Genomic DNA, 25,947 nt, shown 5'->3' with positions numbered 1-25,947 from the left:
TGGTAACCAAGAATGTCCATATCAAACTCTGTGCCAATCGAATGGATGTTTCCATATTTCACATGACAAGTGAAAATACATACTTGCAGTACTACCTACATGATGGTAAACCCAGTACGATTCCTCCACTCATGGGGACCGAGCAGGAGATTGAATGGCAAATTAATGAAAAACGACTTCAGATATTTCAGTCTGGACACAAGTGGTGTCAACTCACATCCTTCCGAGAATCATATGATCAAAACTTCCAGAGCAGCAGATGCATGGACCATGAAGTGAGATTGTTTTTGTCGAAACCTGTTTCCATGCTCAGGAACAATCTGAAACTCAACCAGAGAAGGTTCACGATCATTTATCACCTCCTCACTTCATTTCACAACACCATGACTCAGAAACAAAGAATTCTCATCAGTTCACGAAAACAAAAGTTGACTTATATGCAGTTTTTTAATGCTATAATTGTTTATGATTGTAAAGCACTCCTAACTATTTATCTGAGAGAGCACATACTAAAGAATGACTTCATGCTGTGGTCCTCCAGCTCCCATCCACTGGGGCAGAGCCAGGGTGATGTGTTCTCGTCCATGGGAGTGATCTGTCCTCTTAAGCCACACCAAACAACCCCAGCATTCATCTTGCCTTGTTCACAGTCTCCCCCTCTGAAATTATCTACTAAGAAGTGGTTTGCCATGAGGTCAGGGACTTTAAAAATAAGTGCTCTGAAGGAACACGAGACACGATGTCCTCTGTTGCTTCCTTCATGCAATGGACTGGAGAAAACACAGGTGGGTTTGGACAGTAAAGGTGCACTGGAACCTCTGGGATCTCTGCAGCCAGGGCTTTTAGTTTATGGATTTTTCACGAGGAGTTTGTCTGGGGGCAAAGGTTCACATTCCCCGAATCACCCGAGAGAGGGTGTTTCATTTCATTTCACACCATCCCAACGTTCACATTGAAAGAAAGCCAATTCCATCCTGTGCGATTTGCAAAGATTTCAGTCAGGCACAAGAATTATGTAACCCGAAGCCTCCCGGGGTCGATATCATGGCAGGAGGCCACGTCGCTCGTAACTCTCTGTCAGGTTAGTATATACTGGACAGGGTGGAGAAACACCATATGCTCCGTGTTCTCTGGAGTTACTGCCGTGCAAGCTGCTCTTCTCTTGCTGGCCGAGATCCCGTGAGCCCATTAATGAGACGTTTCTCTTCACGCTATAATAAACTAAGAGGGATATTGGCATTTGGGCCCAGCTCCCATGATCAGAGCAAGAAAACACTATTGTTCTATGGTCGACAAAAAGTCCCTTGTTGCTATGCTATTAGTTCTATCTAGCCCAGGTCAGACTGTATATTTCATACGTCAGGCTAATGTCTTTACCATCCTTCATGTTCTTCCTTTCTGAAAACAACCGACTACAAGATCTGTGATGACTCACCTCTGAATTTTCGACTGAACATTACAGATCCAAACTTATAAGCTGAAAAAAAGGACGGATCACTTTTGCTTCTTCCCTTTTTTTTAAACTTGTAAAAGGCCATGATCATGCAGTCTCCGCTCATGAAGCCTGCATCATCTTTTTCCATTTCACTAACTTTGTTCTCAAGCCTGCGAGAAAACATGTGGGAGGGTATCCTCCCTTTGAAATTCAGGCCCAGTCAGAAGTAGCAGACTGTTAATCAGTGCACAGTGGGGCAATAATATGTTACAATGGACTCGGTAAAGAGGATATAAAGTTTGTTAGTTTGGCACCAGGAATATGTGATGTTTGCTGTTTCCAACTGTTGTTTCCAACTTAATACAAACTGATCCCTGGAGTTGTGTAACTTGGAAGCTTTGGAACCATAATCGGACTGAAATGTTTTATAAAATCTTGTTTTCACCCGTGTAAACTGCAACTCTTGCTCCATCAAGTGGTAAGAATGGTTATTACATCTAAGTACCTGGGTTAAATAACAGCAGCCTTCTACTAATCAGACCTGATGGATTTAGTTTGTTGATGTAATGAAGTCAAGGGAAATTACTGAGATCACAAATCAGCACTAGTTTTAATGCTGAGGTTAATCAGTGTATACAACCATTGGTTTCTCTTGGATCATATTTAGATTCCAGGTCCTAAACAGGATTAAGGATTCAAATGTGTTTTCCAAATCAATTGACTTGCCCCTTGTTTAAAACTGGATCCCTTGATATTGTCAAATAATAATACAATAAACATACTTTGATTCAAAGAGAAACAAACCCATGTGTTTATCAACCAGAACTTTGTTGCTTGGAAATCTAAATATGATGCCACCCACACCGTCTCTCCTCCAAGAAGAAATAAGCCAATCGTTTCATACATACATTTATTTTATATAAAAGACAACAAGGGTTGCAATATTAACAGTTATACACACACAGGACCATCACTGGAAAACGACGGTATCCAACATGGCCGCTAGGCACTGAACGATGTTGGATGTCATTAGAACATCTACGTGCTCCTCCAAGTGCCTCTTGGGATCCTGCAGAGAGGACAGAGAAGTTGAGAACATCAACGGGGAGATGTGATAAAGACGATTTAAACTAATACAGTGTCTTTGGTTTAAAAAAAATTAAATTTAGATAACTTTATTGACTAAGTAATCAGATCCCAGTTTCTATTCATTCTCCACTTGGACATTCATCAACTCTTCCTCCAAACATTAACTGGCCTTGATGGAGCAATTTGTCATAATACTTAAAGAAGAAAAACTGTAAACATCAGCTTACACAAATGTCTTTATCGGAACTTTGTTTTCTTACCTGTTTTCCAACGTTCTTGATCGCCAGCTGCTCTGGGGTCATTTTGTCCTCTTCCTCGACCGCCTGAGTTAAAAACACAACAGTGTCAAATCTCAAAGAGCCACAGCGTATTCGTGTGCATGGCTCAAAGGAAATACTGAATATAATGGTATGGTCATGCAAGACCTGAGGAATCGTGTATAATGGATATAAAGCTTATGAGAGAGTCACACTGATTCTCTGACTGCTGCTCTGGAGCAAACAGTAGAATAAAAATGATAGAAAAGTAATTTCCTCTGTGAAATCACTGTGATATGATATCTGCATTAACAGAGTTTAAAAGTCAATATGAAGAGTAATACTCCTGTATAGAAGGTTGTTAAAGCCAAAAATAATATTCTAATCATATGTACTCATCTTGATTGCAATCATGCAGCAAGGCACACTAGAACATATGTTCTAGTCTGTGTTGTATGGAGGGCTTTTCTGATGAGTTAAATAAAATGATTTTCAGAAGGCTGTTGACTGAGGCCTGAAGGAGTTCACCTTGTTGTAGTTCTTAGCCAGCTCCAGCATTTCTTTAACAATGGTCTCATTGAGCTTGCAGTGCTCGCTGTAGTCCTGCAGGGTCAGTCCCTCCATCCAGCTCTTCTTATGCAGGTTCAACAGCATCTTGAAATAACGACAGCCATGTTTATTCATGATTTTATGAAACACAACAAATATACATTATTAAAAGCATTATATAATATGTGTTTTCTCTAACCTTCTGCTCCAGCTCGTTTTTCCTGTAATTGATGGTGATGGAGTAGTAATGTCTGTTGAGTCCATGAATCAGAGCCTGCAAATCAAAAGAAAAACAGTGAGTGAAACCCAATAAAATAACAAAGAGCAAAATGTCTCCATTCTCTGGATTTTTTACAGGAGTAGCACTGACAGAATGAAGTGATTGTATAACTCATCAATCTTCTGTTACCTGGATTGACGGCTTGTTCAGATGACCCAGGTTAGATGTGGTTTGTCTGGGTTCATGACCCAAAACCATCATGTTGGCGTTGATCAATCTGAAGGCGTCAATAACAACCTGTGGAAGACATGAAACCAGTTTACTGACCAGTACATTATTTCTACTATTCACTCTGGATTCACAATGAATTGAGGATCTTGTGTTCAGCAGCAGTCACAGATCTTTACCTTTCCTTTGACGCTCTGTATGGGATCAACCACAACAGCAACAGCTCGCTCTGACAGGGCCTCAAAGCTCTGCTGTGTGTTGATGTCCACGCCGGACAACCAACAGCCAAAACCAGGGTGACTGTGGTACCATCCCACCACCATCTCTGGTCTAAAGAGAGACACGAAGAAAGAAAGACAGCGAACGGGTTTCAAGGTATTTGTGAGAGACCAAATCTGACCAGAGGAATAAATGGAATATTCTGATTGCAAGTTTTACCTGCCAGTTTGTTTCAGCATGTCCAACATCTTAGCCTGGAAAACAGGATCCACTGCTTCAACACTCACACCCTGTAAGGGAAGAAAAAACAAGACTTTGTTGTAAAACTATTGAAAATCAGCACAAGAACAAAGCATTTGTTATCCTACTTCATATCATAATGCAAAGTTTAATGAAGTACAGTATGCTATGAGACATCTGGATCAGGTGTTTTATAACAATTAATATCATGAGGAAGAAAACATACCGTTCCCGACTGGGGCATGGCAAACACATCAATCACTCGCACTGTGTAGTCGTCAACAAACTCTCCCAGCATCAATCCCATGACCTCCATTGGTACACCAGCACGCCCGTGCTTCAACATCTAATGAATGACACGTCACAAAGGTGTCATTAAATAAACAAAAATGAATATGTCCACATTGAAAAAAGGATTAGTGCAGATAATAGGTGATTACCTTGAGCAGGGCCAGGGAGGAAATGTACACCTGTTCTGCTGTGTCCACTGCAGGAGCGTCTGTTGGGGGACCCTGAGGAATCAAACCACAGTTTATTTAACAGTTGTTCTTGTCTTTTGCCAATTAACCATCGCAATCCAAGAATCATGCAGAATTGTAATTCATATAATATGTAAAGGGTGATAACCTCGTAAATTAATCCAGTGGAACACTACATTAAAACTATGAGATTTGTGTTGCAATATATGGGACTGCTTTACATTTGTCTCACATTTAATATTTGCTAACGCTGAAAGGGACATTGTCTTAATCGATACACTACTGAATCCCTAGAGTGTTATGAGCAGAATCCAGTGTGGCAAACAAAAATGTTTTAATAAATCACATCTAAGAGCTTTAAAATACATATCAGCACGGATACTAAGCATCGATGGATTATTCGATCACTGCGTTACCTGGCCAAGCCCGGGCATTCCACCTCCAAGTCTCAGCAGCCGATCCATAGTTATCTGTTTTAAAAAAACACATTAAAAAGTAATTAGCAGCAACTTGAATTGATCAGATATCAGAAAGGTACATGTGACACGTGATAATAACAAGATCAGATGTATCAGATACAGATAAGTTGAACTACTTTTGGATAAATTCAGTACAAATTGTTTAAATATAGATAAAGTATAAATCGTAGAACTAAGATTTGTGTGGTTGTTGGTAAACCAAGATGAGATATAAAAAAAAATATGCATTAGACAACATAATTAGTAGATCAGTCAGTATAATGCAATATAGTGCAACAGCAGCAAAAACTATACTTACAGTTTTTATATTTCAATATTGTTTAGGCTATTGCTTCCTTTGTATATTCTCTAGTGTAGATTTCATTTATATTCTTATTTTCAATATTATTTTGTCTGTATTTAAACCTAATCTGTACTTTTGATGCTAGATCATGGGGCCTGTTTATCTTATTGGTTGGAGACCCAGTAGACTTATACATTTTCTTGTCTATAAAAGCGTGAGTCTGTCACATCTACAACGTCATTATTATTCTAAAATATCCAAAGAAATCCTGCAGAGAAATGACGTTAGCGGCCAAGTGGCTAGTTAGCACCAGTTAGCTGATTTCCAGCGTCAAGTAAACACGGATAATGAAGTTCAAAATATGTGCTTGCAACTATCGTTCAATGTGTTGCAATTTAAGCAGCAATTTAATAACAAAGGAGGAACTTGTTAAGAGAGCTGACGTTAAATCGCTCGATTTATAAACTAGTGCTGGCTGTTAGCATTAGCGTGCTGTTAGCTTACTCATGCTAACTTCGCCTGTGTCATCTCGTAGTAGAGAAGCACTGACAAACTACCGACGCTGGCTCCGTCTCACCGTGTTTTCTGGAGGCGACTGTCTGTGCTCGAGCCCTGACTCCACTCACCTGCTGTCAAATCTGTCGAAGCTTCAGAAGAACGAGTTTCTCTCGGTGTTCAGACTCAAACACACCGACTACAATGAATCAGCCAGATTCTTTTCTCAGGAAAAACTACTTCCGTCGCTCTCGTGACGTCACGATGGACGCCTGCAAATTCAGGACACACGGGGGCGCAACAGGGACGAAACACATAATAATAGCAATAATAATAATAATAATATTATAGTAATAATAATGGTATTATTACTATCATTATGATGATGATGATCATCATCATCATACTAATTAACTATTTCCCATGTTTTTGGTCGATGGTCAAACAAGGAAAGAATGAAATAACAAATATGTAACTAATTGATTAATATATATTGCATGTTATTATTATATTATCAAGCATATTCATAATATAACACATGTTATATTAAAATATTACATCATCCCTGTAATAATACAAATACAAATAATAATCAACTATGCTCTTCAGTCCCATGGTTGTATTATAGGTTGTATCATTAAACTTGATTTAAGTGTGTTTGTGTTTTTTGAAAAGATCATTATAGGATAAGATATAGTTTTCCTCACTCTCTTTCCTGCTGGCCTTACTGGGAGGTTGTGTGCTTCTGGTGGGTTAATGGCTCTTTATTTACAGGTTTTGAACAGTTATCAATGGTCAAACACAATGTAATCTTTGTCCCAAGCTGCTGTTAAGAGTATAAATGTATGTAAAGTACACAGTATGTAGCTACACCATACAACATCAGCTCTGTTTGAAACTACCAAATAGGTCCAATATTTATTCTTAAAGAGAGAAGTGATAAGAACAATATTAAATATGCCATCAACTGGGACATTAAGTTAGTACTTTAAAGTTACTAGATATACATATAATAATTTAAATGAATGCAACAATGGACTTAGCCAGGGTTGTTATCATCAGCAACACTGATCAAACATGCAGCGTCTCTCCTTTAATACTACGAGGAATGAAAAGTGCTGTGATGTCTGTGTGGCGTCTCATATTTCAACATGCAGGCATTTCATTATTCCCAGAGGAGCCACAAACTCCAGCCCAAGCCACGCCGTCACCCTGGCGTTGGCGGAAAAGCCCTCATTTGCTCTGGTGTATTTCACACCGGCAGTGGCCAATCCTGCAGAACAACTCTGACGATCTGTCCACAGCCGTGTCACAGCCAGACAGGTCAGCTGGCATGTTAGTTATTTGGTGGATGCAGAGAGGAGAGATAATCATCCACATTCCTCAGTCCCTCCCTCTCCACACCCACAGCACCTCCTGCTACCTCCTCACAGCCTGAACCAGGATGTGCGTCTTCAAGATGCCCATCCTCCAGATTATTAGAGTATACATCCTTAATGCTCTCTCAGTTTTATCTAATTTCCTTTGGCTTGTAGTCTCCTATTATGACACTTCAGCAGGTCTAGGCTACACCCACCATTAAAGGGTCTTATCTAAGCAATAACTTGATGAGTGAAGACAATACAGGAGGCAGACGGCCATTATTTTTTTTCCTTTCGAGGGGGTTGAGTTTTTGTTAATGAATCATTATTGCTGACTGTGTGGTCCCATTGAATGCAGCTCCACATATGATTGGTTGACAGCTTCCCAGTGGCTCCATTCGAAACCTATTCATTTTGTTGCTCTATATGGGGAAAAGTCATTTCTAAAGCTTTTGTAAATGACCCAGACAAACAATGGAAACATGGATAAACGAGCCCATAGGAAGGCTTGAGATAAATGCAGCATTCGAAACCAAACAGGTTCAAAGCATTAAGCAAATGGATGAGAAATGCACAGTTTTAATTTGTGAAATATTAGCATATATATGAAATCTATTTGATGGGTTTACTCATCAATATTGATCAAAAATGGATATTAACAAGCACAGGAAATCATCGGTTTGAAAAAAGATTATTGCTGCAGATTATTTAGATAGGAATGATTTTTTTTCTTTTTGAGGATGATCAGAAGTAGCTTGTAACACGACACCAGCATGAAACCTTAATCCCACCAGCAGAGGAAACAAGGAAGAGAAATTTGATGCTTTAAGAGCTTCTCTGCACCCTGATGGGATTTGGATTTAGCACTGCTCCATAAATCTCCTGCAGGACCTGCGAGAAAGCGTTGCTTTGAGTCCTTAAGTGTTTGTATGTGTATAAAATGAGCGTAATTAGGTAAAAGTAAAAGACAGCGTGAACCCAGCCAGTTTAGTCCGACACAAACACTGTATACCTGTGTAGCCTGAAGTTTATAATTAACTCTCTGAATAAACATTAGAATCTATTTGCAGCGGTTAAGAGCAACACCGTACGATCCAAAGTCTGTAGTTTGATTCTACCTGTTTTGCACATCACCCATCCTCTCTCATCTGTCATCTCTGTGTGATCTACTTATAAGGAAAGGCTAAACTGACCAGAATTATTTATTTAGTGCTCACTTTTTTCTTTTTATTAAAGCCACACTGAACCACAGCACACTGGATCTTCTCATGGTCTTTACATAGATGATGATTTAAAGGTTTGCAAAAAGATGTAGGTCGAATACATTCGACTCAAAGGATCAAATTAAACACAAGGACACGTTATATTGATTTGAGCCCTTCACAGTAACGGGTTTCCTCTTGAGTAGCTCCAAAGTTGGAAAAATCTTTTCCTTCAACACAGGGACAGTGTCTTCCTGTTGTATCAGCATTGAAGCATCATGAGCTTTGTATTGAGTGAAATATCCAAGCCTATTTATTTATCAATAGTTCATGGAGGCAACATATTTAGCATCTTTCAAAAATGTAGGAATTGCGACGTTAAAGAATACAGATTAATGTGTTTGAACAGTGTGGCTTGCAAAGTGGCTCAGTGAGGTTCGATGGGTTGATGCACTGTTGTGTAGAGTATTGTTTATGTGCTGTAATTTTGTGTTACTGTAACGACGTGTAACCTATCTGGATGGCGAATATTTGGAGCTTGTATGAAATATTTTATTGAAACTTTTATCTAATATTTCCCAAGGTACAATATCAGGGGGAAGATTACTTTAAACCACAAATTTTATTTAGGAACATCTTAGTATACGTCGTACATAGAAAGGTTAAAAACATGGTTATATTCCCAAAAGTAAGGTATCTTGCCCACAGCAATACACCTGATTAGTTATTGTTATTTTCACATTAAACCATATGAAGACAAAAGGTCATAACTACAGCTCAGCAGATAATACGAATTACAGGTTAAAACTCAAACTTTTAGAAGAGGCAGATGTAAAACACAGCCAACGGACAATAGAGGATGGACCTGGTGTAATGAGGGAGGCCGCTCCTCACTCTGAGGGCAATAGATTCAAATAAAAGCTTTCTTCTCTGTCTGATGAACCCAAAAGGTCTTAAGAGGTCGAACGCCAGAGATTGAAAAAACATGCCCAGTGGTCGGGTCTTCTTCATGCTAATCAGAAGAGGAACCAGGAAACTGTAGTTCCTCATTTTCCACCTCTCACTTATTTCAGTGACAAATGCAAAAATGCACAGTTTTCACTTTTACAAACCACGTTTGGTCAAATCAATCTTGTGAATGGAAAAAAAACATCAATGATTCTGTTGATGTATGAGTTCATGAGTCAATATTTTGTTTCTACGACAACAAATTAAGCCAAAGCATAATTTACATCTCCTTCAGATTTTATGGGTTAGTACACAAATAATGTATAAAGCTGGCATATCACAATTCAGTTTGTTTGAGTCTCGACAGCGGATATCAACTGAGGGGAACTGGCAAGTTTAACAAAATAAGGGTAAAGACAAATTTGAAAAATAGATGTGCTTCTGTAGAAGGAGTAAATATATGAAAAGGTGATTACAATGATTTAAAAAGGTGTAGCTCCCTTTTTATACAAAAAGAAAATGTAAAAACAAAAAGAAGGTAACATATTTGTTCTTGTTGATGGAATAGATTTTAGAACCTAATAGGGTTGCAAGTTGAATTCTTCAGGGTATGTAAGGAAAGTGTTCTTCCGCCAACACCTTTTCGGCCTATGCATTATTTGTATTCGTTTTTCGCCCTTATTTATACTTTGTAAACTTAATTCTTGGTTTTCAGTAACAAATTTGTTGTGGGTAAAAACACATTTTGTTGTAAACTGAAGCGAACAACTCCATGCAGCCTTTACAGGACACATGCTGCAAATCAGAAAACAGGAGGCTACACGGCGTGTAAAGTAAAGTAAATTAGTTTTTCTTACAACAATGTGTAATTTCAAAAATATTCCCAGCCTGTTTTTTATTTGTTGTTGTTCATGATTAACCCACCTTGGTGTACGGTTGTGTTTACAGGGAGACTGTGACCTCCAGCGGAGGCCAGGGCCCTGCTTATATTTCATTGCATCCTGATTCTCTGACATGTAGTGTGTTGGATGGGGGGAAGGGTAGGAAGAGGAAGAGGGTGTGTGTGTGTGTGTGTGTGTGGTTGGAGGAGGTGGGGGTGAAGAATGTTTGGTATGTGCGGACGACGACAACACGAAAGGCAGCGAGGGGGTTGTGTTGCGCTTCTGCTAATCAAACGCATCGGGTGCTTTTTTGTATCGGATCACGCACGAAACCGCAGACACCGAACACAACATCGTGCCTCTAACGCAACGACACAGAGCCTCGGTGCGGGTTTGAATCCGGCGTCCGCGCGGCCTCATGTGACGGCGGACACCCCCGCGGAGCCGCAGATGGTTGGGTCTGTAGTAGGTGGGACTGAGGTCTGCAGCAGGACGTCGTAGATCAATGAACCGGACCGGAGGGCTGCTCCATCTCCTGCATCTGTCCGTATAGATGTGTCACTTCACCTGTGCAGGATCTATTTCTTATCAACCATCCTCCCCGGTATGATCTGAACCCAGCGGCTCATTCATAGTTCTCCTCTCGCCGCTCGGATTCCGTCTCCTCTCTCTTTCTCTCTCGCTTTTTTTTGGGGCGATTTTTTTATTTGTGGCGGAGGGGGGGAGAAAAAATATCATCTGTAACCTCCAGGATGATCTTTGCTAACACGGGCAACCCGCTGAAGACAGCCCCTCGCAAGCCGGTAGGTCCCGCACACGCACACGCACTTTATTATTATTTATCGTTTCTTTAATCTCTGCCTACTTTTTTTTTTCTGCTCACACATACACACACACACACACACACACACACACACACAGTCGGAATAATGGCAGCCAGATATGACATTGGAGAGCCCTCCCCGGCTTCCATATGGAATATATGCGTTCTAATAACATCATTCTTATCCCTGAATTCATTTCATTATATCCAACAACATGTAATAAATACACATCTATGGTTTTAGTCCGACTGGGGAAGCTCGATCGTCTGTTAGGCTTCATGTTGAGATAAACCCAGCGTCGGACCAGATGTGCAGCTCCCTTCATTATTATATCCGTATAACCTTGTTTGCCCAGTCGATCGCCTGCTGTGGTCAATATGCATGACGGGAACTGTAGTATGTTTTATAGGTTAATATATTCTGGGTGAATTCATGGAGGGGGGGGGGGGGGGGTGGGTTGTGGGGGGTGGGGGAGATAGCTCAGGCTAAGGTAATGTAATGTGTGTCAGTGGGCTGGAGTGAAGTGTGCAGGTCGCATCCTTCATTTTGACCTCTCAGGTGAACTGGAAAAAAAAATGTAACCGAAGACCCATCTGCTCTCCCACCGCACCTTTTGATTTAGATGGGAGATGAGGATAGAGAAGGCCCCTGTGATGATAGAGATCCCTGAATCAGATTATGTGGGTTGAGGGTTTCAGTTTTTTTTTCTTCTTTTCTTATAGCTTGCAGCCTCTAACACCCCAAATAACCACATTTCAAATCCAGCTGTAATATTTCATTGGAAGATTGTACTCGATGTCTTTGAGGACATGAATCTCAACCCCCTGCGGTGCAGCAGTGAATGAGTTTTCAGTGTAATTGCAAACACAGGTTTAGTCTGCTGTACTATTTCATATTGTGTCTGTGAAACACAGTATAGCTGCTGTCTTTGATGGAGACCCTGCACGCTCTCAGAGGCCTTATGTGAACCCGTGGTGGTCTCCAATAAAGTTAGCGTGGTAATTGCATACCAACAAAAATGCAAGGCCTCCACTTGAAGACATAACAGGCCGAACAGATGTTCCTGCCACAGCAATCAATTCCTCATCTGTAAAAGAAAAATAGCTGCTGCGAACGTTCGCCCGTCACAAGACTCTGGAGGGGTACGTCGGTGATTCTTGTTGGCGCGATCGTAGTTATACCCATGGATTTGGCACTTAGAGCGGAGTGTCCTTTGGTTATGGACAGATGGTGTGATTCTGTCAGGCCTTTGTCTTTGATCTGATCGGGAGAGGTTTCGGTGTGGCTGGGAGCTATTTTAATGAATGAGTAAGGGGAAGGAAATGCTTTGCAGGGCAGCGCGGTCTGGTTTGGCTCACAGGAATGAAGAGAACTGTAGTTTTGTGATAAACACAACGGCAGGATGCGAAGATGTGAACACAGATTTAATCAAATTGTGAATCATCAACGCCCACAACCCAGAATAAATATATTTGTTATACTCCGTGGTTTGAATCACATTTTTACAACAACCAGGCGCTTGAAGGTCAAAACCTGACTTACACTGAGACCGGTTGGAAGAACTATATTCAAATCTTTTTCTGAGGTAAAAAGTAGACATGTTTTAGTCTAAAAATAGTAACATTACATCCATTTTAACATTGGTTCTTTGAGTTTCGTGGGGCTGGTTGTAGCCAATCCTAGAGGTGGGGTACACCTTGGACAGGTCAATAAAAAGTGTCATATTGAAAATGGTGCTGTATTATAAAGGAAATGTACTTTAAGAATCTAAGGCAACGGTATTCATGATGCAGAAGCCCTTAATTCAGATGGAATAATGGTACTCAAGTACAAGTACCTCAAATCCCACCTAAGTACTTCACTGGAGCCTGTTGTTGTCCCAATGTGGAAAACGGACTGTTGTGTGGATCAGTGATAAACGGGGCTTATCTCATATGTACAAGAGCCCAACTTTTTACTGCGACCCAGACGAGACTAGATGTTCTTGTGATCACCGTTGACCTGCGTTTTAAATTAGATTACCGAGCTCCCATGCACACGTCCTAACAGTGGGTTTCCTGTGTGCAGTCGTACCCCATGACTCCGTCCAGTCCCGGCAGCAGCAGCAACAGCAGCAGCACAGGCCTGGAGCAGCTCAGCAAAACCAACCTGTACATCCGCGGACTGCCTCCCGCCACTACAGACCTGGACCTGGTCAAACTCTGTCACCAGTGAGTGCACACGCACACTCACACACACACGCACACACACACACAAACTGAACACTACAAGTATGCTTGTGTGTGCACAGCAGTGTTTTGTCACTGATATGCTTGTTTGCTGGAAAAAAAAAGGGGCCAGTAGCAGGCTGTAGAATTTCAAATACCAAAGTCATTCCAGTCTGACTTGATAGCCACAGACACCACACTGCCAGGTGATGCTAGCTTAGCTTAGCTTAGTTTAGCTTAGCACAAAGACAGGAAACAACTGTAAAACCATAATAATTTTACATGCAAGATTTATAATGTCAATTTGTGAATTTTTAAAGGGCTGGTAACACTAGATGGATTTCGTTACCTTAGGACAGAGCAAGGCTAGCTGTTTCCCCCTATTTCTAGTCTTTGTGCTAAGCTAACTAGCTGAGGGTGCTTCCTATTTCCTGGACAGTCAGTTATGAGAGTGTGAGCAGTCGTCTCTCTTTGCTCTTGGCAAATAAAAGCCGGCATTCCCCAATTTAATTACCGAAGAAAAATTGAATTTGTTGACAGAATGTTTTGATGAATCACTCTGGGTTTCATCAAAACATCCTGTCAACAACTGTTATGAGTCTGTTTCCTCGAGGAATCACAAGAGAGGTTTGGGAAGTTTAACTAAATAAATAGCATGTGAATAGCTAAATAAAAAACTGATTTAATTAATCAAATTGATCGTAAAAATACTCATTTGTTTTAGTATTTGATGTTCTCTTGCAAAAACCTACACGTCTGTATTCAGAATTATGCACTGGTCTAACCATAGTGTACGCTGACACATAAAATAAACACAGAGAAGTCCTCGCTCCACTGTGGGATGTGAAGCCAACGGGACATTCAAAAGATGTTTGTGTAAAGCAGGCAGGTAAACACGTTCAATACTCGACTCTCCAAGCTTCAGTCGGAGTGGTTCGTGCGGTGGACGCCATCATTAGTGGAGTTTTGTCTCCTCCCGTCCCCTCTGACTCCCGAACATATGGAGAGAGGCATTCACCCATGTAACCAGCCGCAGCAGCTGTTTGTGTCCTGTTTGCTTGTGTTTTTGTTCATGCTCCCGACGGTGTTCGGCAGCACAAAGCAGAAATGAAAGCGCTTTTCATAGCAACAAGGTCTGAATGGTGATGTAAGCTAGGCATTCAGATGGCAGCTCGCAGCTTGGGCCACAGTTCAACTTATTATAAAGTCAAACGGAGCCTGAAACGCTGAAATTGGATTATCAATGTTTGGTAACATGTAGTGATGTACGTCAATGAGCATTAACCACTTTTTGTTATCATTTCCATAAATTGTCCTTTTTTTTCTGCTGTTTGATATCACCGTGATGAATGAAGTTACTCTCTGTGCAAATTATATCCTGAGGGACACAAAGACATTTGACTGACATCAACACTACATAACGAGAATGGCACTCAGTAGAGAGCAACCCTCCACCATGACCCAACAGTGAATTCAATCAAGCACCAAATTACTCACATTCATGAATATCAGTCTCTTTTCTCCATCCAAATCCATGACTTACTCCCTGGGAAATTGGTGAAAATATTTAAGACAAAAACAAAATGCCCCATTTTGTAAAATTAAAGAAACCAATGGTAGTTTGTCCACATCTGTCCCAAAGATTTATGTCTTCTGTCTCTTTGCCCATGTCCCATTCTTTCATCGAGTTTTGTGGAAATGCACTCGTAGTTTAAGTTGTGTAGTCCTGCTAACAAACGCTCAAATGGACAGAGGTGAAAACATAACCTCCTTGGGGGAGGTATTGAGAAGGCTCAGAGATTCAGTAGTTTTTTTTAAGGGATGATCACCATTGCTTCTTTTTTTTGACAGTACTCTTTATGTTGATGTTTGCTCAGGTATGGAAAGATTCAGTCAGCAAAGGCAATCCTGGACAAGACAACCAACAAATGTAAAGGTCAGTAAGGTCCTTAACTCACCGTAGTAGCCGCCATTGTTCAGCTCTGTTCGATAAGAAGAAAATCTATATTTAACATCATCATTGAAATCCCAGTATAGGTTAAACCCTGCTGCACGTTTAAATATAGAGGCTAATACATGTTTTACCTGATCCATCAATGGAACAGTCGTTGATGTTTTAGTTTGTATGTTGCGTATGACTATACATGACTGCAGAAAATTCCTTTAACATGTTCCATGTGGTTTGGAATGAATTTCCACTCCTTCCCTGCAGCTCATGATTTTCCACCCAGTGTGAGAACCGATTGCTACGTTTAATTCTTCCTCGAGTTGGGTGATCCATCACCATGAACAGACCAACAGAGGATATGTCTGTTTTTATTTTTGTCAAACTTGTTGCGTTATGGTCTGACACCGCAGCTGAACGTATGCTGATTTACAACCCCTGCACTGCATTACAATGCAATGATACCATACAGTGAGTTTGACTGAAACAAAAGCCGATTATGATGGATTAGCCGGCTCAGGAGTCGCAGATTTACACAGTATTGGAAATACATAGAAACCAGTGAGTGACGGGATGATGGGAAAACATATTCATGAATCAGAAAGAGCCGGGTGTGCTTTGGAAACCGGTGAAAGGGCACGGAAAGTGTGTGCAATTTATCATAGGCATAGAAGCCGGTTAACAGTTTGACATTTTGATTTAAATACTATGAATTGAATTGTTGATCTCAGCAAAGAATTAATCTCCTGCAAAACTTCAACATGTAATTTACACACCTCAGTTACTGTTACATACAGTTTTGTACAGATTAAACAAAAAATGGTTTTCTTACATTTGGAGAGAGCCAGGCTTTACCCTCTGTTTCCAGTCTTGATGCTTAAATTAGATAACTGGCTGCTGGGCCATGTAACATATTTACCCAGAGAAAAGGAACATTTAAAATACGATCTCTTATTGGTCTTTATTGCCCTTTTCTCCGAGACATAACTCATCTTAAGGTCATTGTGAGATTTAGATCCTCAGTTAAGATGGTTAAAATGGTTCTATTTCTGTCTCCCTCCACTAACGTTTATTTGTTTCAAATAATACAATTCTCGAGACAAGATTAACAAAAGAAAGCTTGATTGGCTCGCGCGTGAGCCCACACAATATCTGAAATTTGTCTCAGTAATCAAATTTAAGTCTAAAGAAAACCGAGCAACCAATGAGGACAGCAGAAGATCATTTGCCTTAGATTACTCTAGTCTCTTGCTCCTTAATTCTTTAAGCAGGATTCCAAAACAAATTTAAGACGTGAGTGCGGTATCAAGCTTCTCATCAAAGTGTTGAACTGTAACTTAAAGTAACGCAGAAACCAATGAGAGAAATCTGATCCGTATAGTTTGCAGAAATTTAAACGACTACGATTGATTCATAATGTAAAAGGCATCTCAATGTATTTTCTTACAGTGCCAAACCATGAACCCCAGCAACAGTCTTTCATTTACAATAGGTGGTTTGACTCATTATGTGTTGGCTGATGATGTAAATACTGTTCTACCTAATACAGGTTACGGCTTTGTGGACTTTGACAGCCCAGGAGCTGCTTTGAAGGCTGTGCATGCTCTGAAAACCAGTGGCATACAGGCCCAGATGGCCAAGGTGAGTTACAGCCATGTGTGTGTGTGTATATATATATATATGTGTGCGTTTGTGTGTGTGCGTGTGTGTACATATTTGCCTTGCCTGTGAACATCTCTGTGGGGCTGTTCTTCTTTAATGTGTGCATGTGTCCGGTGTGTGTGTTGGCGAACAACATTCGACTGGTCACGTGACCTCAGCCGACAAGCTGTTCTTCTCGTGACCCCATTTACTTTCACTGTAGAAACCAGATGTCCCGTCTCTCGCTGCCAAACAGCCCGTCGGTCAGTGTGACAGGTCACACACAGCAACCGCGGCTCACACACACGCACAGTAATCTCTGGTTGGTTGAGACTGCACAGACAATGCAAAGTTTTTGCTTGATTTTATTAAAACTATCACTGAGAATCACATTTACCACTCATGCATACTGATCTTTTTCTGCACCAAAGCACTATAGCTGCAGTAATACTACTCTGATTCACTTTTGATCCTCTGTGACTCATTTATACTGAAGCACACCGTTTTTTTCATTTTTCAAAACATATTTTTAGACAAAAAACAGGATATGTCTGTGTCACATCTGCTATTTGTAAAGGAAATAGTCTTGGTCATCAGATATTTTCTTTAAAGTCCCTTCCAGTTGCGACCCTGTTTCCCAGTTCACTGATGAGCGGTCGTGTCTGGAGACCTGCATGTAGCCGCTCTGTTTGGAACAAACAGCAGAGCACAGTTTGTGTTGCGGTAGCTAGGCTACGCTGCTCTCCTGCTGTTTCTAGGGAAGACCGTGGAGGCACTGAGCTGCTGCACAGTAAAGATGAAGTGTGTTTCAGGTTGTGCGTGTGTGCACAAGAGCTTCTTAGTGTTTGCTTAACCAAATGTCTTCCTCTGACCGTAAACCATTCTTTTAGCCGCGTCTCGGATCCTCATCCAGCAAGACAAGTTTCATTCCAGAGAAAAATACATTCTGCTCGATTTGTCATTGAAGATAATATGCAGCACTGCCTTTATCTGCACCTCTGCCTGCTGTATGAGAAACATCTCGGGTCAGATGTCACAGGCAGAACACACAATAAAACACACAGCACATTGAATATATTTTTCTCTTTTCCTTCCTCTTCTCCTGCAAACAGCAACAGGAGCAGGACCCAACAAATCTGTACATTTCCAACTTGCCCCTCTCTGTGGACGAGAAGGAGTTGGAGAACATGCTGCAGCCGTTTGGCCAGGTCGTCTCCACGCGGATCCTCCGAGACTACAGCGGCAACAGCCGAGGCGTGGGCTTCGCCAGGTTAGTTTCAGATCATTGATTTAATTAGTCCCCGTGGAATCACCTTGAGAGTATTTGCAGAATGAACCAAACAGTTTGAGACCCAATGAACATTCAAACCACTTAGCTACTTCTGAAGAGCAATCAATCATACACAAATACTTTTTTACAATTTGTGTTAAGAATAGGAATACTTGCAAAAGATGAATATACAATCACAACTACAGTGGCATCAAGAGAGCGCATATCTGTGCCGAGGCCCTTCATTAAGATCCATGAATTCTTCTCTGAGAAATCGACAATAATGTTGAAAAACATCCAGTTTTGGTGCAGTTCAGACCCGATTTCAACATCTTCCTGTTTAACGTTCACACATGCAAATTATAGTTCGACACTTTACGTCATTGAAGTCGGCCAAACCGGTCGTCTGCACAGGACTTGTTCTGTGTTTAAACCCCCGTCACAAGTCGTGGAATGGCAAACCATGTCTATCTGATCTAATGCAAAACTCAGGCTGGTGTTGACCTTTGTCTGTGATGTTTGTTACTCACCCTCGATCTTCGAAATAGTTTTCACACTGAATCTTAAACTGACGAACCTGCTGAGGGTGTGAAGACGAGCCGAGATACCGTTGATTAGCTCCTGTTCTATTTACACATAAAGGCAAGAATATTTGTGTCAGAATCCGACTGGAGTGTGCAGAGTGTGAAGAAGCATTAAAATGAAGAGGCTGGTCATGGTTGAATTCTTTACGAGGTGTGCTAAGAGTAATCGCAATGTGCGTCATGCTTAACAATACCTCTTTCTGTTCAGGATTTGCCCTTTTTTTTGTAGCGTAGATCAACTCTGTCTTATTTACTGATGAGTCATGGTGTTGTTTCATCTTCTCCCCTATCAGGATGGACACAACGGAGCAGTGTAACGCAGTCATCTCCCACTTTAATGGAAAATTTATCAAGATAGCGTCTGGAGGCATGGGTAGGAAGGAATTTCAACTCACTGCACATTTTCCTCCACATGAAAACTGTGGAGGTGGTGATGATTGATCGTTGAGTGAATGTTAAATACGTTTTTGTCTTCTCTTTGTGCTTTTCTCACAGCTCCACCTCAGCCGTTGCTGTGTAAGTTTGCAGACAGTCAGAGGAAGAAACACGCTCACAGCGGATTCGCTCCCAACGGACAGACGGGGGATTTCAGACTAGTATGTGTCCACCTCTCATCTTACTATACCTCTTACCTTTTGCCAACTCCTCTGTGTTAAATTATTAATGCTATGAGAATGAATTGGGTTATTATCAGTGTGGCATGCATACAGCTGCACCCAGCTCGCACAAGACGTTCACAAGACGTCATACATTCACAAAAGTCAGAATCAAAGGGCTGCGTACATCTAAATGTTAAATCTATTCTATTTTAAAAAAATAAACTTTAACCAATTTTTTAAATGGTTATTTGTCTTATATAAATCCCATTTACTATATAATCCTGTAGAAATTATTATTATGTATTAATGTAATCACTCTATTTATATAACAAGTCACAAACTGCTTTATAAGACTAAATAATGAAGTTTAAAACAGTTTAAATGTCAAGCAAAGCTTAATCAAATGAAAGTAAATAAATAAAATAAACTGAATACAAACTAAAAGAAAATAGGAGGTTCACGAATGCCATGGTATAAAATCTGTGTCTAATAATAATCTTGTGTTCCCTCGTCTTAGGGTGCAATGACTCTCACCTATGACCCCTCCTCAGCAGCGATACAGAATGGGTAGGTTGTAGTAAGAGCTCATGATATTCACTTTTTTACTGGCCTCGTAAATCCTCAGCTTGGTTTTGAAATACTGTCTTTTGTTTCCCAGGTACTATCCGTCTCCGTATCCAGTGACCAACAGGATAATGACTGTGCAGCCTGCGATGTCCCCCTACATGTCTCCGGTCTCTGCTTACCAGGTACTGCACAAGATCCCCTGTCTCACTCTGCCCCTCTGTGTTGCATTTGAATTCATGGAGCGATTATCAGGGTGCTAGGCTCTATCTTTGCTCGTGTGTGGGTGTGACAGGTGCTACAGATGCGGGCGAGAAAAGTGCTCCAGATCACCTCACACTTCATCATGTAATATAGCAGAAAGCTTAGTGTGTCGAACGAGTGATGTTCTCTCTCTGAGTCATGCTTTATCATCAAGTGGATTCTTGCTTGATTCCTCATCTTCTATTCGGCACGAACACTTCCGACCACTCACAACATTCCTCGCTTGGAATTCATTCAGGAGGGATGAATGTAGGGGCTCGTTGAGCAGGGTTAAACACACACAGGTTTGGAATAGAGTCATCTACCAGATGCTATAGACATAGGTTTTCCGTCCTCACCCACACCTACTTTTGACCACAGCTAAATGTTTAATAAGATTGAGGAGGCAGCTCCTCTCAGACACACCCCTCCAGGTGTCCGTTAAATGGCAGCACGAACACTGAAGCAAAGATGTATAGAAAAATGGTCGACACGTCTATACTTCCTCCCACTATCCAGAAATATAGCCAAAATATTATGCATATGAAAGCTGCTATCTTGCTCATTTAGAGTCTGCTGATTATAGCGATGGGTGGTGGGGGGTGTGGGGGGGGGGGGGGGGGGGGTTGGAGTGGCCGTAGCTAGATACCAACGAGCTTGACTAATCACGAATCAGTTACAGCTGTCAATCATGATGTTTGACCTCATTTTTATAGAATTAAAGTACCTAATTAAACCTTGCAGAAAAATTAAGACTTGAACAAGCATCAGTGTGATTAGAACTACCTTCAGGTCATTTTTCAAAGTGGTGCCAGATGTAAATCCATGGCGATTGGTACATCTCTACTTATAAGTACACGTCCAGGCCCTTATAGATACATACAGTAGTGCATGCCACAACCAATAAATAAATTAAGACCCCTCTTAATGTCACCACGCCTCGCTACCAGAGATCTGAGATCCTCTGCATCAGAGGCTCAAATGACTGGGTTTTCTCAGTAGATGCCCTAAAGCTAAAGTAAAGGGTTAGTTGTGTCTGTTAGCATGGGGTGGACATCAGTAAGAGCTTGTGTATATATATATATATTTATCATATAGGTTAGCGGCTGCCTTACTGCAGTGACACACAAGTAACCTTCTTTTTTCTGTCTCCTCTGCTAGGTACAGAGTCATTCTTGGGTGGCGGCTCATCAACCATACATCATGCAACACCCGGTAAGGGAACGACGGCGTTTGTTCATACTCTCCCTCCTAGTCTGTGTACAGGAAGTGGGTGTGTGGCACGGCTACAGCTGAGGCTCTCGGCTCACAGTAGCTCAGTAACAGTGTTATTTTAGATCGGCCCGTTCTGCCGACGCCATCAAACCAAACAACGTCTGAAAAACGTTCCCAAGTGTAGAGGGACAGAGCTGAGTTCTGGGAAATACAGCCACTGTGTTTTTTATATACTCTAAGTGTGTGTATATACGTGTGTGTGTGTTGGGAGTGTGTATGAAAGAGGAATGGAACAACGAAACAGACATTCCGCCCCCCCCCCCCCCCGCGGCCTCCTCCTCCTCCTCTCTTTGGATCCAGCAGGAAATGCCTGAAGCAGACAGTCTTGTGACTCTTTGACTCTTCCAACAGATGGTTTCCAGCGGAACAAGTGTCTCTGCTGATCTGCCCCCTCCCCCACTTTTTACAAGGAAATGGTCTATTCCCTGAAGGCATCATGTTTAAAGGAGTACACGCCATCTGAAGACAGAGCAGAGCTGCCTATGTCATACTTTCCCTTAACGCAGCCCGGGAGCTCAGAATGCTTTACGCTCGCCTCAGAATGCTGCCGACTGCGGACATATTAGTTTACGTTTTCTCAAACCCACTAAGACACGTGTTTTTTTGCATCTGATCTTTCTGCTCCGTCTTACATATGAAGGTTTTAAACAGGGACTTGTGTTATATTTACACACAGCACTCCTTTTCCAGTCTTTTTTGTGTTGTTACTGTTTGATCAGAATGAGTTGATTCAGTATGTGTAGCTGTATCATGTGATATTTTGTTTAATAAACGGAGCTGCTTTGTGTTGCAGGGTTCTGTGATGTCTCCCTCTGTGGATCCCTCCATGTCACTGCACCCCTCGGCCATGATTACTCAGCAGATGGGACAGCTGTCGTTGGGAAACACTGGAGCGGTGAGTGGAAGTCTGGGAGCTCCTGCAACCCTCACACAGTGTTTCACATTTAATCCGTCTGGTACAAATAAATATAAAACACTCACAGATGTTATGATAAAAACACCGGTCTCAGTTTATCCTATGATTATAAATAGACCACCAGTCGCCATCTTTGCATGGACATACTTTGTATTTGTTGAATTTCTTTATTCTTCTGAATGGATTACCGATTAATAGTTTTGGTTCTCAGACAAAATCGTTCCATATTTACAGGCTCAATTGAGATTCGGATCAAACCTATATATATATATAGATCGGCTAATATACTGGTATTGGAATTTTTCGCTTCCTTATATATCAGTATCAACCCCCAAAACTCCACAGAGACTTGAGATCCTCTTGATCAGAGTTGTACTGCTATGGTTTCTCAGTAGCTGTATGAACTTCCCTGTTATCACTTTGTCAACATGTAATTCTGTGTGTTTTATTTTTCTTCCTTCTTGTGGTTTTGGTTTCCCCTGCACTATAACTTAAGATCAGCTGTGTTATATGTAAAGGGCTATATACCTAAAGTTAAGTAACACAAGATGCATGTGTATCAAGGCTGTATTTCAGGCCAGACTCTATGTCGTAATATATATTGTTCATAGTTTGGCTCTAATTTCTCTTATTTTTCTTATCTTACAGTACATTGCTGCCAACCCTGGTGTCCAGGGAGCTTACATGCCTCAGTATCCTGCCCTGCAGGCACCACCTGTAAGTTGATCACATCTTGTTCTCGTTCAAATCTTCATTCACCTCCTTCCCAGTGTCGCAATATATCCCTAAAACAATAACTCTTTTAGAAAATTATAACAACCCCGTGCCAATCCAGTCCACTTCTATTCAGGAGGCCCTGGGTTTGTTTTGAAGTGTTGCTCCTGTGAAACTATCAATTATCTCAGTGCAAACACAGTGAAGGCCGTTATTATCACGTTCTAAATGAGAGAGCTTTTTCTTTCCAGGAAAATGGCACGCCACAGCAAGTGGACTCTTCCAACAACTCATCTCCTTACAGTCAACTCAGCAAGTAATCACAGGTGCGTTTCAGAATGTGTATCATGTCAAGTAAGAACCGGCCACCGTTTTCTGGGATTTACCTGGTTGTAAAAATACTATACATTATACTTGTATAAGTAGATGGCATTAATCTCTGTCTTTTAGCTGTTGCACACAAGATGCTTTCCACTTCACTGATAATACTTCAGTGTATATTTCATATTTCCACATCACACATCATACACACTATGTAGGCTGCATGTTGCGCCACGTTCAGCCGTCTCAAAATCCTGCTCAGACATGTTGAAGGGATAGTTCACCCAGAAATGAAAATGCACTCATTATCTACTCAGCCCTATGCTGATGGGGGTGGGGCGGGGTTGGTGAAGTGTTTGAGTGGGGGTGGGGTGGGTGAAGTTATTCAGGGGTAAACTGTGTAGCTGATTAGTGAACTATCTTCAGACATAATAAAACAACAGAAAAAACATAGTATTTTACCCTTCAGTAGAAAAATGTGAAATCAGCCTCCAACAGTCAAACTCTCAAGAAAGTCAAAGATAAGCTAAGCTAAGCTACAGTTAGATAAGATAATTTATTATTATTATTATTATTATTCGGGTATTACAACAGCCCACGTACAAAATAAATACAGGTTAAACTAATATTAATAAATATTTGTTATTAAGACCGTATAATGCTCCTCTATTAAAAGCAGCATTCTTCTGTTTGCTGATAATATTCGTTTACACTATTTCCTTTCAGTTTATTTCATTTCTGTTTTCCGTGTCTTTCCACTCAGGCTGTTTTCCTCCACTCTGTGAGCCAGACGACAGGTGAGAAGTTGCTGATGACATCACAGTGAAAGCAGTCACCGCCTTCTCTGATTGGACCAGACACGTGAACATTCTTTGCACAGCCCCAACGTTTGTGGTGGAAATGAGGACAGTGTAAATGGACTCAAGCAGTCGGCTGATCACAGAAAAAAAAAAAAAAAACTAAGAAGAAGAAGAAGAAAAAAAATACGAGATTTATTTTGATAAGAAACAACATGCTCTTCTTTTTCTCTTTTTTTCATGGATCCTCGAAACCAATACCAGAGGATCCCCGGCCTCTCCCGTCCTTAGCCCCCCCCCCACCTCAGCCCCCCCTTCCACCTCCCCACACCCCCACACCCCAGTATGATGGGATATAAAAATGCATGAGATTGAGATACCCCCCCCCCCCCCCCCAAAAAAAAAAACCCTTCCCCATTCAAGGTTTCTATGATTTCATAGGTCCTTTATTTGTGATATATGGAAAAACCTTGCAAAACGTTGTTTGCACTGAAGTTTCATGTTTCCGAATAGCTTCTTTTCTTTTTCTTTTTTGGGTTTTCAAAGTGGCCACAGAAAAGCTCACAGAATCAATTTATGCTCAACTGTACTTGACAGCTGACACAGGTGACCATTTCATTAGAGAATTAATGAATTTATTATCGGAAACGGTGCCTTCCTTCCTCACGTGACATCAAACATCCTCCAACGTTTTTCGTTTCCATCAAACTTGATCAGGTGTCATATTTCTAGTATTTCTATCTGATTGATTAAATGTGTGTGTGAAATCACAGAGATTTCTATTGTTCGAGTGTTTCGCTATCGAGTTATGTGGTAGCAATAAAGACAATGAGAACCCCAAGGCAATACTAAGAAAACAGCACGGTGGTAAACTCAGAGCAAGGTTATCCCTTATTCTCACTTTTCCTTCCTTTTTTTGTTTTTATTTCAAACTTTAGGATGACATGAAACAGGAGCCGTACTTTTATGAAATTACGAGTTTTACACCCAATGGGCATCTTTTAGGAGTTTTGTTTTTTCTCTTGTGGTCAGCTTGACCAAGTGATCTACCTCATGGTTCTGCCAGAGCCGGCTGGTGTTGTGGGGTTTGCAGGTAAAGCCCCTTTTTCATCAGCGTGGACGAAGCAGAACAAAAAGCCACGCTCAGGAGCTGGCTGAATCGGACTTGTACCGTGTTTTTTTGTCTCCCACGCGCAGCATTTCTCTCAGAAACTTTGTGCTTCGCCTCGTCTGTGTTCGTCACCACATCTGTCCCGGTTGTTTCTTGTTTTTGCACGACGTGATGAGTGTTGTTCGGTTGTGATGCTCCATTTTAGAGATTCAGAAGTAAGACAACTACCTGCTTCTCCCCAACAGTAGTTGGTTTACTGTGTGTTTGAAACAAATGAATGCAGGCTCCATGCATTCATTTGCTGCATTTCTTCTTGCCTTTGCCATTTTAGAGAGATCTTAGACGACTCATCACTTTCCCATCACCTTTTGTGTTTGCCCTTTAAAAAACAAATCACTAATCCTGGGTTACGACTGTAAATCTCTCCAGATTAACCACATCTTGGTGAATTGGTAATAATATGCCAAATAATCTGGAAGAATTCAAAAAAAGTAACTTGAATCTTGCCTGCTGCAAAATAAAGTGCAACAATCACGCATGAAAATCAGCAGTTCTTCGTTTTAATTTGATG

General features: G+C 41.1%; 2 protein-coding genes across 2 annotated transcripts; one reads left to right on the top strand and one right to left on the bottom strand.

Annotated features, from left to right (window-relative positions):
• Positions 1–2,331: 2,331 nt before the first annotated feature.
• psmd14 (proteasome 26S subunit, non-ATPase 14) lies at positions 2,332–6,231 on the bottom strand. The gene is made up of 11 exons (XM_053427311.1): positions 6,105–6,231; positions 5,133–5,186; positions 4,678–4,749; positions 4,464–4,583; positions 4,217–4,287; positions 3,958–4,108; positions 3,740–3,847; positions 3,530–3,604; positions 3,310–3,435; positions 2,785–2,847; positions 2,332–2,504 (listed from the first exon to the last, which is right to left on the bottom strand). Exons 2-11 carry the CDS (start codon positions 5,178–5,180, stop codon positions 2,406–2,408), a joined length of 933 nt encoding a protein of 310 aa, XP_053283286.1. The 5' UTR covers positions 5,181–5,186; positions 6,105–6,231; the 3' UTR covers positions 2,332–2,405.
• Positions 6,232–10,818: 4,587 nt separating this feature from the next.
• rbms1a (RNA binding motif, single stranded interacting protein 1a) lies at positions 10,819–24,479 on the top strand. The gene is made up of 14 exons (XM_053427301.1): positions 10,819–11,168; positions 13,257–13,399; positions 15,274–15,332; positions 16,891–16,982; positions 18,095–18,252; positions 19,130–19,209; positions 19,332–19,432; positions 19,953–20,002; positions 20,094–20,184; positions 21,404–21,457; positions 22,311–22,412; positions 23,082–23,150; positions 23,399–23,473; positions 24,232–24,479. Exons 1-13 carry the CDS (start codon positions 11,118–11,120, stop codon positions 23,465–23,467), a joined length of 1,119 nt encoding a protein of 372 aa, XP_053283276.1. The 5' UTR covers positions 10,819–11,117; the 3' UTR covers positions 23,468–23,473; positions 24,232–24,479.
• The last annotated feature ends 1,468 nt before the right edge of the window (positions 24,480–25,947 follow it).

This window comes from Pleuronectes platessa, chromosome 1 (assembly GCF_947347685.1).
Source record: "Pleuronectes platessa chromosome 1, fPlePla1.1, whole genome shotgun sequence".
NCBI classification, from domain to species: domain Eukaryota; kingdom Metazoa; phylum Chordata; class Actinopteri; order Pleuronectiformes; family Pleuronectidae; genus Pleuronectes; species Pleuronectes platessa.
Note: the sequence above shows the minus strand (reverse complement) of the source record. Positions and strands in the feature narration are given on the sequence as shown.

What these genes read in the sequence shown, in the direction of transcription:
- psmd14 (XM_053427311.1), bottom strand. Translation starts at nt 5,180, where the DNA reads ATGGATCGGCTGCTGAGACTTGGAGGTGGAATGCCCGGGCTTGGCCAG. An exon ending in TACAGAGCGTCAAAGGAAAG is followed by an intron (nt 3,848 to 3,957) that starts GTAAAGATCTGT and finishes TGTCTTCCACAG; the next exon opens with GTTGTTATTGACGCCTTCAG. An exon ending in TGAACAAGCCGTCAATCCAG is followed by an intron (nt 3,605 to 3,739) that starts GTAACAGAAGAT and finishes TTTGATTTGCAG; the next exon opens with GCTCTGATTCATGGACTCAA.
- rbms1a (XM_053427301.1), top strand. Translation starts at nt 11,118, where the DNA reads ATGATCTTTGCTAACACGGGCAACCCGCTGAAGACAGCCCCTCGCAAG. An exon ending in GACAACCAACAAATGTAAAG is followed by an intron (nt 15,333 to 16,890) that starts GTCAGTAAGGTC and finishes TACCTAATACAG; the next exon opens with GTTACGGCTTTGTGGACTTT. An exon ending in CGAGGCGTGGGCTTCGCCAG is followed by an intron (nt 18,253 to 19,129) that starts GTTAGTTTCAGA and finishes CTCCCCTATCAG; the next exon opens with GATGGACACAACGGAGCAGT.